General features: G+C 36.8%; 1 protein-coding gene across 1 annotated transcript in view; it reads left to right on the top strand.

The window, feature by feature from the left end:
- The first annotated feature begins 1996 nt into the window (after window positions 1-1996).
- The window catches only part of LOC118854675 (follistatin-related protein 5-like), a 98563-nt gene continuing 80659 nt past the window's right edge, over window positions 1997-19900 (top strand). The window contains exon 1 of the mRNA XM_036764981.1: window positions 1997-2114. Within this exon, the coding sequence (XP_036620876.1) occupies window positions 1997-2114 (118 nt within the window). The remainder of the gene's footprint in view (window positions 2115-19900) is intronic.

The raw sequence follows: 19900 nt of genomic DNA on the forward strand, positions 1-19900 counted from the left end.
AAATGCCTTATTGTACTCAGTTTCTTCAGTGTTTACATGTTGGGAGAATCTGTGATTTCACTACTTTAGTTGTCATACTAACATATATGAGAACACATCTACAGGCAATGGGGAAGATGGTAAAGTGACTAGAGCCATGAACATGAAATCAGAAAGGCCTGAGTTCAAATCCTGGCTCAAATACTTATTACCTGTGTGACCCTGAACAAGTCATTTAACTTCTGTCTGCCTTAGTCTCCTCATTTGTAAAAAAACCTGTCTCCCAGGATTGTTTTGGAGATTATATGTATGAAATTCTTTGCAAACCTTAAAGTTCTCTATACGTTCTAGCTCTTATTACTATGGCTTGGTAGAGATATCCTAGGGACACATAGTTTAGGGAATTTCACAATTGATATTTGAAAACAAATCTTCGGTATTTCAAACCCAGTATTCTATTCAACTCTTCTACCCCTTCTATACATATACTGTTTTGTGGTAATAAAGTACTTTCCTCACAACTTTAGGAAGTACTTAGTGTAGGTACAGTCTTTTTATCCCTCTCTTACAAATGAATACGTTGAGAGAAATGAATTGTTCAAGGCCACACAATTCACAAAGAGTATAGCTAGGATTAAATCCAGGACTTTAACTACAGGTTCAGACCTCTTGTCTCTGTCTCTTCCTTCTGGAGGAAATATATATATATATATATATATATATATATATATATATATATATATATATATATATATATATATTTCTTGTTTATCTATGGTTATTGACTTTAGATTTTTACATATGCATTTTATAATTATTTTTTTTATTTTAAGGTTTGAGCCAAAATAAAATTCTGGCAAATTTTTTAGAAATCTTAACAATGACAACAAAAATATGTCTTATATGCAAATCCCACTACTGCGTTAATGAAACATCAAAAAGTCTCCAAGACTTGTGCAAGTTCATTCTACTTTATGAGAATATTGTATTCATAGTCAATCTATTTGATAGTCTTAATAGACAGTTTTATATGCAGTATGTATAAAAACAGCTTGCAGAATGTGTATTTCTGTTTTCTCTCTGCATTTTTCAACAATGGCTCCGAGGTACTTTAGAACAAAAATGGTACCAACCAACTGGATGAGTCATTAAGCTGAATATTTAAAGCCTTTTGGGAGAGAAAAAGAGGTGAGTGGTGTGGTATAGTGGAGAGAACATGGGGCTAGGGGTCAGGAAGACCTGGGTCATGGAATCAGAGCTTTAGAGCTAGGAGGAACCTTAGCTGTCATCTGATCCATCCATCTGTCCTTTTACAGATAAGGAAACTTAGGCACAAAGAGAATGTAAAATGATTGTCCCAAGGTCACCCAGTAGCAGAGCCAGTATTAGACCTCAGTTCTTCTGACTGCAAATCTAACTCTGTTTATTGCACCGTGAGTCCTCCCTGGAGAAAATAAAAATGCTATTTGTGACACTTAATAGCTCGATGACCCTTAGCAAGTCACCCTCCTTAAGACTCAAATTTTATTTTCTGCAAAATACCAGTAATACCTGCCCCATACAGATCTATTGTCTCAAATAAGATAATATATGCAGAGTGCCTTAAATAGCTATATAAAGGTCAATTGCCTCTTGTAATTTATCAGTAAGACTGCTTAACGTGCCAGTCCTCTAAAGAAGAATCTTAAATGACTAAAATAATTTTTATGTAAAGAAAATCTTCCCAGAAAGTAATGCTTCCTTAAAGATCATTGAGTAATTCCACAGACATTAAAACAACTTCATGTGTTTTAATTATTAACTTTTCTTTTTACTTCACATTTATTTCTAAATATAATCCCCCACCCCCCTGGCCACTAGCCAGCTACCCATCCCACAGTAACATTTTGGTTATTTTTATTATACAGTGAAGACTTTTAGGCTGTATGACTACATCTAAAGTCTTCTGGTCTATGTTCTATGCTGCTCATGCACCATTCCTCTGATAAGTGGACAACCATAGAGCTTCTCTCAGGCAATGACAGTACAACAGGCAGAATCTTCCCCAAACCCAGAAAGGGAGCCAGATTGGCAGCTAGAAGCATGCCGACAAGGACACATGCAGTCCACTAGAAGCCAAGTTAGCAGCAGAGCAGGTCTGGCTTTGAAATATGTAATGTTTCAACCCTGACACAGTCAGGCATCCTGTCAAATTGAGCTACTGGAGAAACTAACAGTCCTTGTATTGTAGATCCATGTCTGGTCTGAAGGTCTGATTACAGGGGGTACTTTAATAACTGTTTGATGACAAAAATCTTTCCTGTCTCTTTTTGAAGCTGTATGACTTGAGGGTAAGGATAGAGTATACATACATAAGGATAGATATACATACATAAATTGGATAGCACAGCACAGTGTTGGTGCTTCTTGAGGATTCACTAGCCTCTTGTTCAGTTAATTTCTCCTTTATTCTTTTATTCTAGAGATAATTATTTCAATCAATATGGCACACATTTAACTGAAATATGACATGGCATAGTGAATAAGGAACTGGCCTTGGAGACACAAACACATGGGATCAAGTCTTCCTTTTACACATACTGACTGTGAGATTCTCAACAAATTATTTAATGTCTCAGTGCTGTAGGCAGCTTTCTAAGGCTCTAAATTGCAGAAAAGTTACTGAGCTGTATCCTTCATCCAGGAATTTCCTATACCAAGAAAATCATAGAAGCAGATTTTAACCCTTAAGCAGTGATCGGGGGGAGCTAGGTGGCACAGTGAGTAGAGCACTAGCGCTGAAGTCAGGAGGACCTGAGTTCAAATCTGGCTTCAGACACTTAACACACTTACTAGCTATGTGACCTTGGGCAAGTCTCTTAACCCCAATTGCCCTGCCTTCCCCCCCTCAAAAATAAACAAACATTGATCGGGTTAGACATTGATAATTTGTTGAATTAACTTCACTATCTGTGGGTAAGATGAACCTATTTCTGAGGTGAACATCAGTAACCAGATCTTCAAATGACAGCCATTTTTGCTACAAAAATCCTATCATGGAAATCACTGTAGCATACAACAATGGGAGCTTCAAAGGAAAAGGAGCCAATCTCAGTATACTTTGGTACTCTTTGGCTTACATTCAAAAATTGTCTTCCTCTTTCAGTTGATAGTTAATGAGGAAAGAATGAATCTTTTCTCTGAGTCATTTTTGTTGATATAGAAATATCAGAAAAAAAAAAACATTTTGTCTTTTAAACTTCCTGTTCTGAAGTGATGATGGAGATAGGATTTGGCATAAGAACCATGACAATAAAAATGAAACTAATAATAATAATGATGATGAAATGCATGTAATATGGCATGACTCATTTAGAATTTTTAACCTTGGCCAACAAGGGTCTAAAGTGGTTCACTTTGAGAGGAGATATTTACATACCTTTGATCTGAGATCTAGCCCAACTCATGTAGACAGGAAGACAACAATTTCCAACCATTGCGATGGGTATGGGGTATACTTGGCTGCATTGAAATACACCAGTAGCTAGGAGGGTGGGGGTAAGTGGGATCAAGAATAGCTTTGTCTGGACACTCCCCACTTTCCTCTAATAGCCCCGAGTATATGATGGGTATTGGGCTAGAATTATGTGTAGTATGTTTGTAGTCTATAACTACAAGAATTCAAAATAAAAACCACTTTCCCTGATTGCTCCCAAGGCAAGGATAGCAAACTCTCTGTGGCTTAGCTCCCTCCTACCAAATGGTTCATACACACACACACACACACACACACACACACACACACACACATTTCAGATAGCAAGCAAACCCATTTATATAAGCCAACATTAAACAAAAGTCAGGGAATTTTACAGATTGGAGTACACAAGGAAATATATGGGAGTAAATGAGCACTTGAACTTAGCAGTGGAAAAAAATCTGAGTTCATCTCAGGACAGAACAATCTTCTGGGGAAGTCCATTTTTGACAGTCACGAATGGAGAGATTAAAGCAACTGAAAGATATATTAGCAAATAGGCTTCCCTCATATGTTTCCAGGGCTTACTATTATCCATCCAGAATTTGGCCCCTCTCTCTTGAATTGTCTCTTCTGAATTCTCTACATGCTGAATTAATGCAGTATTGGCAACTCAGAATTCTCTTAGCTACTCAGGAACGTACTTCAAGGAATCAACAAAATGGGTTACGATCATAACAGCATTGTTCAGGTAGCACTTTCAAGTTTTTAAATTGATTCATATACATTTCTTTTTTCATTTGAACTTCCAATAACCCTCTTAGGTAGGTAATGTAAGTGTCCTTATTCTCATTTTAAAGATGTGAAAACTGAGGTTGAAAGAGATGAAGTAAGTTACCCATGGTTACGAAGCCAGTGGTGGAGGCAAGGTCATAAATTTGGCATTTCTTTGACTTCAGGTTCAGCAATCCAAATCTTAGTCTGTCATCATACATTCATTTGCCACTAACTAGTTGTGTAATGCTGAACATGGTATTTTATCTTATATACAACAATTTCCTCATCTGCAATTAAAAGTGTTTTTTAAGGTAATTCCTATTATACATCCCAGCTCTAAAGTGCAAAGAAACTTTAATTTTATGTACTGTGTCATAAATTCTTAATTTTAGACTCTTTTAAAGTTTGAGCATCCTAGCAAGGTCTGCCATTATGCAAGCCAAAATGAACAGTGGCATAGGGCCTAATGGCATAGCTTGATGACTGCCTCTACATATAATGTTCTATTCCTTCTTTTGGGAGTCTGTAAATGCTCTTAAGTCTTGTCAAAAGCAATTTACCTGTATTACTAATACTGTTGAGGTCAAATGAAAAGATGATTTTTGGAGGGTTATAGGTGGCCATCCAGCTCCTTGTCTTGATGCCTGCTAAATGAGAGATGGAAATTAAAACTAAATAAACCCACATGACACTTCTATTATCTTGCTTCCTAATTTAGAATCAAGGCCCTCTAGGATAAGGAAGGAAAGAAGGAACTCCCAAAGTTAACCCCCATATTTGAAAAATCCCTTCCCAAGTTCTGTAACCTCTCTAGGGTCACAATAACATACTTAGATATTAGTGGAAATTCTTTTCTGGATGAGTACTTAGCTTGCCTAGGTGATAGAATCAGAGAAATTCTATTAGGCTGTTTTAAACAAACAAAAATGACAATAAACAAACAAACAAATAAAATCTGTTGGTCTTAACATTCTTCTGAAAGATGATCTCAAAAGGTGCTATACACATTTTAATTTGTAACTAAGGAAAAGTCAAGTCCTACGTTTGGCTCAATAACATGCAATGGATAACTATGAAAACATAAGCCTATTGTATGTATCCTTTCAGAGTCAAGTGATTCTCTCTTATTTAAGGAATATCTCCTGGAGGCCACAGCTGGCATTTTCCTTCAGCTTTCTGGTAGTGATCTCACTCCAGGATGGCCTTACTCCATCAATCTGTCCCTAATCATTGGGTCTGGTCATTCAACCAGTTCCAAATCCACCTAAATGTACTGTTATCACATGGTCCCCATTGTTACGTATTGTGAATTATGAAATATTTTGCAGTCATTTTAGACTGGGTGAAGTCCAAGTAAATTCTATTTAAAGCATTCCCTAGATGCATGAGTGTAGTAACTTCCAAAAAATGAAATAGGTTTACTCTTGTATGACTTGTTCTTGAGAAACTCATATTAGCTTATGGGGATCAGAATGTCCCTTCGTGAAAACAAATCATCCCTTTAATAACATTTTCAAGACTTTTGCCAGAAACTGAAATCAACTTCAGTATATATTTTGAAGAATTCACTTTTTTGCCTTATTGAAAATTGGTATATTTTCCTGTCATGTTTCTCCTATTTTTCATAGATTTTGATAGAATATTAATAATATTGAGCACATATATTCATAATTTCCCATAACCTTGTTTGTATTTCACCCAGGCCTAGTGACTTAAATTCATTGAGGTCAGCAGTGTGGAGGACAAATTGGAGAGAATCTTTTGGGTAGGAATATCAGTAAGGTGGTTATGATAGTATAAATTAGAAGAGATAAGTACTTGTACTAGAGTGGTGGCAGGGATAAGAGAGACAGAATAAACAGTTATTGCAGAAGTACAAAGGTGGCATGAGGGATTGATTGGATGTGAGGAAATAGGGAGAAAGGAAAAATAAGATGACTTCAAAGCTATGGTTTTGGGAGAACTGTATAGCCATTGGTGCCATTAATAGAACTGTTAGAGAAGATGAGATGGTGAATTTTGAATATTTCGTATTTGGGTTTGAGTCTCCAGAAGGAAATCTGTGTGTGTGCATGTGTCTGTGTGTGTCTGTGTGCACACATGTGTGGTTGTGTGACAGATAGTTCAAAATAGGCAAACAGAAGAAAATATCAAACAATTGAGGAAGGCAGTGCTATACAATAGAAGGTATACTCAATTTGGATACCGAAGGATTGAGTTCAAAGTTCAGTTCTCCCTCATTTTACTGAGAGGATCATGGACAAATCACTTAACTTTTTAGAGCTCAGTTTCCTCATCTCTAAAAGGAATGGATTGAACTTGATGACCTCTGAGCTCCCTTCTAGCGTTAAATTCATGACCCTAGGATTCTGTAAGTGACTTTGCGAGTATGGGAAACAGATGAAGACTCTAGAGTTATTTGCATAGAAGAGATAAGTGATGTAAGTCGTGGAAAAGGTGGGATGGGTCACTGGAAAGAATGATATTTAAAATCAGCTTTTTTATTTATTCTCTATGGGATCTTGCATAAGTCAGTTAAATGCTCAGGTCCTCCTCTCAGGGTCCCCATAAATTGAAGGAAGAGGTTGAGCTAGATTAAGAATTCTTGACCTAGAGACCCTGAATTTGTTTTTAAAAATACAACTGCTTTTCAATATAATTGCTTTTCTTTGAAATCCTGTTTTTATTTGGTGCATTTAGAGTGTTATTTTGAAAATGTGGTCCATGAGCTTCACAAGACTGCCAAAGTGGTCCACAACACAAAAGAGTTTAAGAAACCCGTGAACTGAATGATCCTTAAGGTTCTTTCTAGTTCTAAATCTTATTATCACATGAGTAGAAGAAATCCCCAAGGGAGGGAAGAGAGAAGAATCCCTTGATTGTGACCAAGGGAAACACATACATTCAAATGGAAGGGTGATGAAAAAAGCAAGATGAATAACCAGGGAAAGAACAACTAAGAAACAGATCTCAGAAATTCCCAAAACTAAAGTGTTGAGATAGAAGGTATAACTCTGTAATAACCAGCAATGGTATCATCTGGCTTTTGATTGCATTTGTGAGATTTTCTGCCTCTGAGATGATGCTGATGAGAAGCTTACTTTACTAGGTCATCACTTGTCTCAATCTCAGGTGAGTTAGGTGGTTGGCGATGGCAAAGGTCTGTCAGGGTTAATTTGCTTACATTAAGGATAATCTGTGTTGTTTGCTTCAAGGTAAGAGACTTGGTTTCTTTCATAAGAAAGCTCAGATAATGATTAAAGGTTGGCAAATTCTTCAACACTCTCCGAAAGAGACATTATTCCTGGGCATCCTCAGGTTCCAGGATAAAAACAGTATCCAATTACTTAATAGCAGTAAATGAGGGTCACATATTCTATGCTTGTCATAATTGACTTAAACAGCATCCTTCTCTGTCAAGAGAAAACTTGAATTTCCTGTACTATCATATATCAGAAATAATGACTAAGTAGGCCTTCTTATGTTAGCTATTTTTTAATGCAAAAATTATCCTGGCAAAGTTACCATTTTGAAAATCATTCTACAATATTATTCTGGGAGCTCAAATAGAGCAAAGAACTAATGGCATTAGCTGGCTCACCTACACAACATCTACCACTTAAAGTTTAATTTTTGCTACAGCATGTTTCTTGTAATATTTATTTTTTGTTACTTTTAACATTAGATGTCTTTTAGGGCTACCATTGCATCCAGTTATCAATATCTATCTGTCTAGATTTCTAGTACCAATTTAAATTTCTTCATCATATTATATATCTCTTATTTAAGACTGCAAATAGTTCTCCTATCAGATATCCAATATTCACAAATTAAGGGTTGCTATGAGTAATCCTATATACCATGATTGGGTTTTCCTATCAACAATGACTGGGCTCTGATTTCTGAGTTTGTTTTGAAGAGTCTCAGGACATTGACATTTACTCTAGGATAAAATCAGAAAACTCACATGTATTCATATAATGGAAAAGCTAGAAATAATTTGGTCAATTATACTCTATTACAGATGATTCAGCTAATATTCATGCCAGAGGCGAAATTTTGAATCTAGGTCTTTCATGCCCCTTAGTCTATTACTTTTTTCTCCACCCCACCCTTCCCCACCCTCAACAATCTGCTACAGATGCCTTATGAGATTGGTCAGTTAATATCCCCAGAGGGCTCTTATATAAAGGGCTGGTTCATTTTGGAACTCCCATGTAGATTTCACATTGTTCTGTGGGAAAACAGAAGATAGATAAAATTAGGCACTCATGAACCTTCCACAGAGAACTCTAGAAAATTACTTTCTTCCATTCTAAAGTTGTTCTGGACACAAATGATAATTTCCCTGGAAAAGTTTATGACATTTGAAGTCATCCCTTGTGCAGCTCAAGGGCTTTAGAACTGCCTAATCAATTCCTCCAGTCTCTCCAGTGGTACACATATTCCTGATGCTTTTTCTCTGTGCCCCATACTGTAGTAGATGTGAGATGTGAATGAATGAATGATTGAAAAAAAACCAAACAAATATTTATTAAACACTCCTTCATGCTGCTGCTAGCTGAGATACAAAGAGAAAAGTTAGACAACCCCTGTTCTCTAGAAGGTCATGTTCTAGCAGGGAAAGACAAAATATAAGACAGTTTGTTTCAATATGCCTATTTACTGAGTGCCAACATTCTAATCTATGTCTTTGTGAGCTTAGGTATCTATAAACCACATTTATAAATGCCTAGTTTTAATGTTCCTTAAAGCTCTTCTCTACTAGAAGTCTTTTTTTTGGAAATCACTTTTACTTTTTGTGATAATGCTTTCTTCTGTTATCCTTTTATTTGAAGATACTCTGACAAGAATATTGAATTTCTTTTTTTTTATAAGGAAGGCAGGAAAGCAAACATTCTCATTCTTGCATTGCAACATAGTTCAGCCTTTAGTTTTTCTCTTATTGCCCCTTGTGGGATAGTTTTGTCTTCAAAATTGTATTGTAAATTCCTGGAGATCAAATCATATTTTCGCAATTACAAGCCTTGTGAAATGTCACTTTGCCTCTCTGAGGCTTTTTTTTTTCTTTTATAAAATTAGGAGATTAGAATAGATGATTTCAACTTTCCTTCTTACTCTAAGATTCTATGGTGCTCCAATTCTGTAACTTGCTCTATCTACCCTGTGTTGCTAGGGGTTAATACAATTTTAGGAGCACAGCAGTTTATCAAAAAATACTTACTGACTGATTGCTTGTCAGCTTCATTTTTTTTATAAACTCCTATATGTCTGGAAGGATTACTGTTATAGTTCAAGGTTCTGTTATGTAGTAGGCCATAGCCCAGGGAAAATGATACAATTATCAAGCCTCCATTATCGATTTTAGAAGAGCAGCTGATGATGTGGTTACCAGAGTTTCTAAGCCAGACATTCAATTCTGAAGATATTTACCAAGAATTGACTGTGTTTGGAACTTTGTCCTAGAGACATACAAAGAATAGGAAAGATGCTTCCTGTGTCTTTATGGAATATGCTGTATATATTTCAGAACAAGTTTCACCATGTCAATCCTCTATTTAATAAACTTCTATTATGTCAGGGATCAAATGGAGACTCCTTTCTGGTGCATTAAAAACCCACTGCAGGAGGCAGAGCCAGGATGATGGAATGGAGGCAGCAATTCATCTGAACTCTCCTAAACCACCCCCAACAATTTTAAAATAATATCTCAAATTCATTTCTGGAGTGGCAAATCCAACCACAGGCCAGAGTGAAAAAAATTTTTTCCAGCCTAAGATAACTTAGGAGGTCAGAAGAAAAGGTCTGTCACATAGGATGGGGCCTACCACAGACAATGACAACAGCACTTTCATGATGACAGCAGCAGGCGTGGCAGCATCAGCATTGGCACTGGGAGCTCTCATCCAATAGACACTAAGGGAGTTGGACAATTGGTTGGAAAGATATTATGAGAACCCTTTGCTGGTGCTGGTTTCAGGACCCTGTTGCATTACCTATGCCCAGTGTTGAGTCAAGCAAAATCACTCCCTCTCTCATTCACACTGGTTCCTCTGCCTGCTCTCTCCTTCCCAGCTCTGACTGCTGTCTCACTTCCTCTGAGCTCTATTCCACCCTTCCTGCTCCACCCCTTCTTGTTCCACATGTTCAGCAAACTCCTCCCACCACAAGCATCATGACTCAAATGCATGTGACTTAGGCTTCCATGTGACTTAAGCAGGTCACATGGGCTTATTAATGGATGAGAAAGATCTTCCCACTTACATTACCATTACAGTCATTCAGTGAAATAATTTTGAAAAGGGATAAAAGAAGAGGGGCATAACAGAAGGGAGGACTCACTATGTGAGACAGTAGTCACATACAAGAGGTAGAATGTAGTAGAGACAGAGAGAGAGGGAGACCGAGCCAGAGACACAGAGACACAGAGACAGAGACAGACAGAGAGACAGAGAAGGATAGACAGGTAGAAAATAGGATGGAAGGACATAAACAGTAATCGTAACTGTGACTAAGAATGAGACGAATCTATACATAAAAAGGAAGTGGGCAGCAGAATTGATTAAAGCAACAATCCAATAATATGTCATTTACAAGAAACACATTTGAAATGGAGAGACACACAAACTAAAAATGAGGGGCTGAAGCAAAATCTATTATGCTTCGACTGAAGTTAAAAAAAGAAGCTCAGCTAGCAATCATGATCTCAGACAGAACAAAAGCAAAAATAGACCTAATTAAAAGAAATAAGCAAGGGAACTACGTTTTCTGAAAGGTACTGTAGACAATGAAGTGATATTAGAAATAAACATACATACATCAAATGTCATAGCATCCAAATTCTTAAAAGAATATGAGTTACAGGAAGAAATAGACAGTAAAACTGTACTAGTTGGGGACCTCAACTTTCCCCTCTCAGAACTAAATAAATCTAACAAAAAAATAAACATTAAAGAAGTCAAGAAATTAACAGAAGCTTAGAAAAGTTTGATATGATAGTTGTTTTCAGAAAACTGAATAGGAACAGAAAGGGAATATACCTTTTCTCAAATAAACATGGCACCCTCACAAACATTGATTTTGTATTGGGGCATAAAAACCTCACAATCAAGTTCAGAGGAGCAGAAATATTAGATGTATCCTTTGCAGACCATAATGCAATAAAAATTATATCCAATAAAGGACTGTGAAAATATAGATTAGATATTAATTGAAAGCTAAAAAATATAATGTTAAAGAAGAGTTGTCAAAGAACAAATCATAGAAACAATTGAGAATTTCATTGAGGAACATGACACCAATGAGACAACATACCAAAATTTATAGGATGCAGCCAAAGCAGTATTTGGGGAAAATTTGTATATCTAAGCACATCAATAAAATAAAGAGAAGGGAGGTGGAACCAAGATAGCAGAATAAAGGCAGAGACTCACCAGAACTGTCCCCCCAATCCCTCCATGCCTTTAAATGATGACTCTAAACAAAGTCTAGAGAGGCAGAACCCACAAATGATGGAGTGAAACAATTCTCTAGCCCAACGCAAATTAGGTTAGCAGGAAAGTTCTGTTGTACCAGGATGAGAGAGCGACACAGTCCAATGCAGGCTATGCTAGCACAGACTGGGCTCCAGCAAATCAGGAATAGGTCTTGGGGTGACTGAATCAGTGGCAGCAGTGGTAGTTTCCAGATCTCTCAGCCCACAGACAGTAAGGGGATCAGACAATGGGTCAGAAGGAGATTTACAGTGGTCTCTTTTGCTGGCACCAGGGGCAGGACTCTGTTGCATTGCCTGTACTTGGATCTGGGTCATAGTCCTGGGTGTTAGTCCCAGTATGAGGAGCCCACCAATAAAACTATTAATTATTATATAATTATTTACCTGTTAAATTATTTAATACCCAGTTACTGACCCATAGGAGAATAGCATAGTCTATTGCCAATGGATATTCAGAAATCTTGCTGTTCAGTGTTTAATAGTATCTTTATATAGTATCTATATACCTGTTCCGCTATGTCTTTTTTTCACTACTGTATTATCATTACATACGAACATGTTTGAATGATCCAGGGATAATTGAGAAAGTGATTTCTTCTGACCTCTTGGATGCTTTTAGGATTAATTTTGCTGTAATGCTTTATAAGGCTGCATTAACCATTGCTCTTCTTAAAGACAGAACCACCAGTTTAAAACAATAATATATATCTATTTAAATGCTAATTGAAATTGGGCTTGATAATGTTTACCTTTACTAGAATACTATTTAATAGAAGGAATGAATAATTTATCAGCATCTTTCATGTGTACTGAAGCTTAGTGTGTAGACAAGATTGGGTACATAGGCTGAATACTATTCTTTAAAGAGGGTCATTTTTGTTTTTAGAAAGATGAGGTTTGTGTGTCAGTATGATACTTTCAAGCCCAAAGTGTCAAATCTCATACAATTAAAAATGTAATATTTATCCAATAGCATATGTGACTTGTGTTTAAGGTCCAGAAATTGTTACTTCCTTGGAAAATAGAAATTACTAAGGCATATGCAGGGTATGAAACTATCCAGTTTGTCATTTAACAAATGTTTTATCTCCATTGTTAATTCTATCAATCTCTTATCTGGCTATGGCTACCTTTTTGAGAAAACATATTTACGTATGTACTTATTTCAAGTTCTTCAGAAGCTGTAAGCCATATTGGAGAGAGAATTGACCTACTTTGGAATCGCCTACTAAGAGGAAGGAGGAAGGGGAGAGGGAAGAAGAGGAGGAGGAGGAGAAGGAGAAAGAGGAGGAGAAGGAGAAAGAGGAAGAGGAGGAAAAGGAGATGTAGATGAAGATGACAAAGAAGGAGGAGAGGGAGGAGGAGGAGAGAAACAGAAGAGGAAACAAAGAAGCTCATGATGATAAATCTTAGTAAACAGTCTAGCATTTTAGATTTAAATATAAAGTAGAACATTAAATGGGAACACTAAAGGATGGTAGATAGGATCCTGGCTTGTAGTCTGAAGGATCGACTAGATTCAAGCCAGTTCCATCATCTGTAAAATTAAGGTTTTATTCTAGAAGACTTCTAATGTCCCTTTTGTCTTTAGATCTCTGATCCGAAGTCCTTCCTCTGACACATACTAGCTATGTGAGCACAAACAAGTCACTAAAACTCTCAGGACCTCAGAAACTCTTATAGACTATCAGTTATAGATTAATTACCTGTGTGCATCCATGGGAGTTTCCACACTAAGAATTCCTTATATTAAAAAAATCACAATTCCATAAATTGCCAAGAATATGCATGGAATAGAGAGGTATCCTATGAAGCAAAGAAAGCTGTGGAATCTACAGTCAAAAAGAGCTGCTTCTGACACTAACTGACTATTCGTCATTAAATCTTTTAATCTCTCTGAGCCTTAGGGAATTCACTAATAATATAAATTACAGAACATTTGAAGCTCTCTACACATTATAGGCATTCCCAAGCCAGGTCCTTGACATATAGTATGTGGCATCGACAGCCACACTAAATTACCTGAAAAAAAATCTTTGCAAATTCTTTCAATAGTTTTAGGAAAGGCTTGTTTTTTTTTTAACATTGTATTCTATAATCAGTTCTATTTTCCATTCCTTAAACAAAAACAGACAAACTTTGTTTAGCAATTTAGTTTTTTAACTTATTTGTACATTTTCTTTTCATATGACAAACATTTCCTAGAAAACTCCTAGGCAAACCTCCTTGAAAAGCACTTTAGAAATAATTAACCAAAGGGAGAGAGGTGTTTCTTAACTTTAACAACAGAGGACTAATAGGAAGCATTGTATCCAGAATGTTGGTTTTCAGCATTGACTTCATTTAAGATGATCTTTTCATGTAATTGTTTTAAGAGGAGGAAAAATCTTTATTCTGAGGGATACTGTCAAAGCTTTCCTTTAGGATAGATCTTAATTTGAAAGAATCTTCATGGAGAACTTCATTTTATTTGGTGATATAGGAAGAGGATTCGGAGGAGTACACATAGTAAGCACTTAATAAATGCTTGTTTACTGCATGATAACTTTCTTCAAGTGTTTGAAGTGCAGTCATTGAAAGACAGATCAGATTCATCCCATTTGCCCTTAGAAGGAGACAAGAGTCGATGCGTGGAAGTTATGGAGAAAAAAAAGCTTAATGTATGAGGGAAAAATGCTTCTTCACAACTAGAAGTGTCTAAAAGTAGAATGGGCTGCCTGGAAACAGAGTTGGTTTCTCATCCTCTCATCCCCGAATTCTTTAAATAAAGGGTCATTGCATTGTAATGCAGGGGATTCATGTTGTTATTATTGTTCATCCTTTATTTTCAAAGAGGACCCATGACATCACTGTGCTGGTGTGAGGGGACAGTATGTGTGGCTGTGGCTGATCAGCGCAACGTGGGGTTGGAAGGCTCTACCACTGGTCGGGAACAAGTGGTCCATTAGAACATTTGGGACCAAGATGTCTTTGGATTTTCACAGCTCACATTTCCTTTGTGCTACCTAAATTCTGCTTCGCTAATTCTGCTTTTGCTAATAATGTGGTCATGCCATGCTGGGTGGTTCTGTACCACTATCTCCCATGCCTCACAATCAATACTAGAGTTCTTCAGAGAGATCTTGAGAGTGTTCTTGTACCACTTCACACCAATGTGTGAGTACTTTCCTTGAGCAGGTTTCCTATAAAATAGTCTTCTAGGTAAGAATGTGAGTTTGGTATTTGAACAAGGTGGACAGTGCCTCAAAGTTACGCACTCTGCAGTAGAATTTGAATCCTTGGCCATTCAGCCCAAGAGAGGACCTCTGTGCCAGCTACCTTATCTTGCCAGGTAATCTTCAGAATCTTCTAAGACAATTCAAGTGCATGAGGTTCAATAAACACCATGAAAACAGAGATGCTCCACCAGTCAGCACTTTCACAGGCAATTCTTAATCATCTATGGGATGAACTATTTGGCCACCATCTCTGAAATTCAGCGACTGTATTTGAGGGCTATTATTGGTAATTAAACATTACTTCTGTTGACCTTCTAGTGTTCAAGTAACCTACTGAAATGAGGAATGCCTGTGGGAATTTTTAATTTGAAGACTAAGACTGTGGGGAAAATTTTTGCTTTAAATTATTAAAATATTAACTCAAAGCTATAGGCTGAAAAGCGGTATTCCTGTTGATCACAGACTTTAAAATTGTGCTTCAAAGGAGGATGGGAAAAAACAATAACATGCATTTAGACTAAGATTTTAGCATGGTTTCATCTTTACAAATAAAGTAAGGTGGAATACAGCATAATTTTTTCAGGGAATTTAGGACAGCTGGAATAGCCAAACTGGCCAGTAGACACTTTATCCTTCCCTAATGCCCTCAGTTTCATTTCTGCACACCCTCCCAAAAAAATTCCCTGATTTGTTCTAAATTATACTTAAAGATAGTCCAGATCAAACCTATGGGAAAATCAGGACAATAGCTGAACAGGATGGGCCAACAGGGTTGGGGTGTAATATCAGCATCACTGGAGGAGTGTCGAGTGAATGAATGAAATCAAATATTCAATGGCATATTGGAAAATTATTTATAAGATTCCTCCTCCCCTCCGTTGATGAACTCATACCTTTATGCTCAGGCTGTTAGGATAACTACGTCAATGTTGATGTAGTAATTGCCTAAACCTGAACCTTGCTAAGGACCTGCAATTCTCATGGGAATGTTTCTTTTTTGAAAATAATGATGAAGATACCAGGTCTTTATGGTAGAATTTATGTTACTGTAATCTAAATCTCATTAATCTTGTATCTCTGACTTGTGGATTCCAATGAACCATTGACTGCCTTAGTTTGTGAGCAAGCTGCATTTCCTGGATTGAGAGATTTGCCATATCAACTTCTCTTTTGTTGCTGTCCATTCCCAACCCACTTATCATATAGGAGTCATTAGGCAGGCATTCTGGGAAAATGTTATAATTCATTATAACATCCAGGCCTCACTCCTCTCAGCCATTTAGAAAGTTTCTCAGTTAAAGGTGGGCTTTGGTTGCAACTACAAAGCCTTTCTATTTAATCACTAGCTAAATAATTGACCCCATCCAAAACAAATTAGGGGAAACAGAAGACTTCTCCAAAATATGATTATCATTTTTCTGATGACCCAGAAAAAGTATTATTCAATGTGACAATCATTTTACTCCAAAAGTTCACAAATAATATTCCCAGAGAGACAACGTGGTAGATGCTAGCTTTAGAGACAGATTTTGGTTGAAAACTCATCTCTCTGTTACTTCCTACTTGTCCTAGGCATGATCATTTTGCTGCCCTAGGCTTGGTTTTCTTTTTCTATAAGCTTGTCTCTGCCTTGGTGACTTCTAAGACCTCTTCCACCACTGAATCAATTAAGTTTTTTTTTTTTTTCCTGTCTCAGACTAAGATTGTTTCTATACAAAAGAAAGTGGCATTTTGGTCAATAGAGTTAAATCAGTTAACTTTACATCTCAAAGTATCAGTTTCACATAGCCTGAAGAATTCTAAATGATATCTTACCATCCTAAAGGAGTTTATGTGCCTGTTTTTTGAAGGCTTAATTTTCCACAAATTAATTTTGACAAGGGAAAGAGTTTGGCTCATTGTTTGTTTTTCCAGCTAGCAGAAAAAGAAATGAATTCAGGGGGTGGTGGTGGAATTATGACATCTATTATATTCTGAATCCTCCCCCCAATGTGTGTTAGGTATATTGATAATTAATTAAAAACTAGGCAAAATATTAATATATCAAGCCTCATGTGAAGTTCAAGTTCTGTGATCAATTTTAAAGGACTTATCAAGTCAAAGTAATAAAATTTTCAAGACAATTATGTTTTTAAAATTTGGCATTGGGTATATATACATATACATGTATATATGTGTGTATATATATATGTATGTATATATATACATAGTCTTTTCTTAGTCACACACATCTATATTAATTTTTAATGATAAACCAAAAAAACCCAAAAAGGATGAGAACATGAATCATAGGATTTCAGAGTTAGAAGGGGGATAGGAGCCACCTAGTCCATCCCATGAAAAGGTATTCATATTTCCATCCCATGTATAATAAGTCTAACAAGGTATTTTACGTCATTTGCTTGAAAACACTTCCAGTGAGAAATAAAACTCACTACCTCCTGAGGTAGCTCATTTCTATTTCTGGATATTTCTATTTTTTAGTAATTTTCCCCTTATATTAAGTTTAAATTTACTTGGTTTCAACTTTCACCCAGTTCTCCTAGTTCTTCCTTTTGGGGCCAAATGGAGTCATCCTGGACTACTCACTATTTCTCACCCCAGATTTTCAATCAGGTGCCAAGACCTGTCAATCACACTTTCACAATGTCTCTCCAATACACCTTTTCTTTTCTGATACTGCTACCACCCCGATGCAGGGTCTTCATAAGCTCACAGTTGGATTATTGTAATAGCCTACTGATAGTTCTGTCTGCCTCAGGTTCCTGCCCACTTCAATCCATCCTCCATCCACCTGACAAAGTGATTTTTCTAAAGAACAAGTCAGATCATGTCAATTCTCTCCACCCCTCCTCCCCCCACTCAGTAAGCTCCAGTGGCTCCTTATTGGCTCTAGGATCAAATACAAAATCCTGTTGTTATTCAGATCCCTCCATAACCTACCTCCTCCCTCTGCTTTTCTGGTCTTCTTACACCTTACTCCCTTCTATGTACTCTTTGATCCCATGACACTGCCTCCTTGTTTTTCCTCAAACAAGATACCTTCTCTCTCAGCTCTGGGCATTTTTTCTGGCTGTCCTCCATGCCTGGAATGCTCTCCCTGCTTATCTCCACATACTGGCTTCCCTGGCTTTCCTTAAGTCCCAACTAAAATCCTATTATCTACAGGAAGCCTTTCCCAATCTCCTGTGTTAGTTATTTATTATTTATCCTGTACATAATTTGGAGGTACCTATTTGTTTGCCTGTTGTCTATCCCTTCAGATTTTGAGCTTCTTGAAGGGCAGTCTTTGGCCTTGTTTTTTTTTTTTTTTTAATCCATAGCGATTAGCACAGTGGCCTAGCACATAGTGGGCACTTAATAAATGCTTATTAACCAATTGATCAATCTTCAGATACTCAACTGGAGGCCTCCAATTGACAGTCACACTAGTGAGTTTCACACAGCTATCTACTACTCCCTGAAGTTGTGTTAACCAGACTTCATAAGCAGCATGAGTGTTCTGGTTCAAATGACAGAGTTCAGGAAATGTCTACATGAGAAAGATAGTTATGAAGTGAAGTCATATTTAAAGAAGGCACACACAGGAAGAGGTTCCACCTGTACCCCATCACCAGTGAGAGTTCATCAAAGTCCCTAGACTAGGAGAAGCCTTAACGATCATGTTAAGCCTCAATTTCTTAATCTGAAAAATAGATATGATAATTCCCCTGTCTAACAGGGTTGTTGGAAGTTTGATTGACATAGCATTTGTAAAGTGTTCTTAAAACCTTAAAGTGCTATGTAAATGCTAGCTATTTTGTATTTCCCCAGACCTAAAATTCCTAATTACTGAGGGGCATGATAGTTCCATTAATACACAGTGAGGAATGTACAGTCAGGACCACTGCCCCAAGCACTGAATGACTCAGATACTCTCAGTGAGTGGAGAGGTTTTTTTTGTTTTTTGTTTTTTTGTTTTTTTTAATTTTCTAGTTGGAGCTATAGAGGAAAAGAATTAACACCAAAGATAAAACTAACATGAAGCAATGAGGGACTAGTTCGCTCCACCAATTGAGAGCATGTAACACTTCTGACAAATGAATACATGACTATCTTATGGGCAGGCAGTGAATTTAATATGCTAAAATAATAATACTTTTCCCTTTCAAGCTAATTGACATAGCCAATAACGTAGCCACTATCCACCATAGAAATGTCATCCTTTATCTTCTGCAACAATAAAATAATGCCCCAAACTATCACTCCACTTATATTCTTCTTCTTCCTTGAAGCTTTTCTTTATTACCACAGGAAGATATAATTTATTCCTCCTGTAAATCTCAGAATACTTTTCAGCTATCTCAGGAGCTGTATCATGATTCTTTGTGCATATGGTTTGTTTCTCCAAAAAGACTTGTTAGTACCTTCAATCAAGAGGTCATTATTTTATACGCCCACTAGTACCTTTCACGTGTCATAATGATACTAATTTTCATAATAAATAAATTTGATCACATCACCATGGACACTGAAAAACCTGCAGGAACTCCTAATTGTCTCCTGTATAAAATTTTAAAGCTCCTTCATACCCTTTGCATACCCTTCACAGTTGGTTTCACCTTCAATTTCCAGGCTTACTTTACCTTACTCCCTATCAGTCACTCTATTTTCTACCCAAACTGGACTATTCAATTTTTTCTTGATCTTATTTGATTCCCTACTGTCTCTATGTGTTTATACATACCCTCCTCCATGCCTAAAAGGGACTTCCTCAATACCTTTACCACTTGACAACATTTTTCTTCATCTAAGGCTGCTCTTCTCTGAAGCCTTTCTTCCCAGTTAGAAGTAATGCCACTCTTTTCAAATTTCTCTAACATTTCTGACTTCTTCCATCAATAAAATCATATTTTAACTTGTCTTATGATAAGTACTTTATATCTTTGATTCCTCTTAAATAGATTTAAACTCCTTTGTATCTTAAGTGCTTAA

This window comes from Trichosurus vulpecula, chromosome 6 (genome assembly GCF_011100635.1).
Source record: "Trichosurus vulpecula isolate mTriVul1 chromosome 6, mTriVul1.pri, whole genome shotgun sequence".
NCBI classification, from domain to species: Eukaryota; Metazoa; Chordata; class Mammalia; order Diprotodontia; family Phalangeridae; genus Trichosurus; species Trichosurus vulpecula.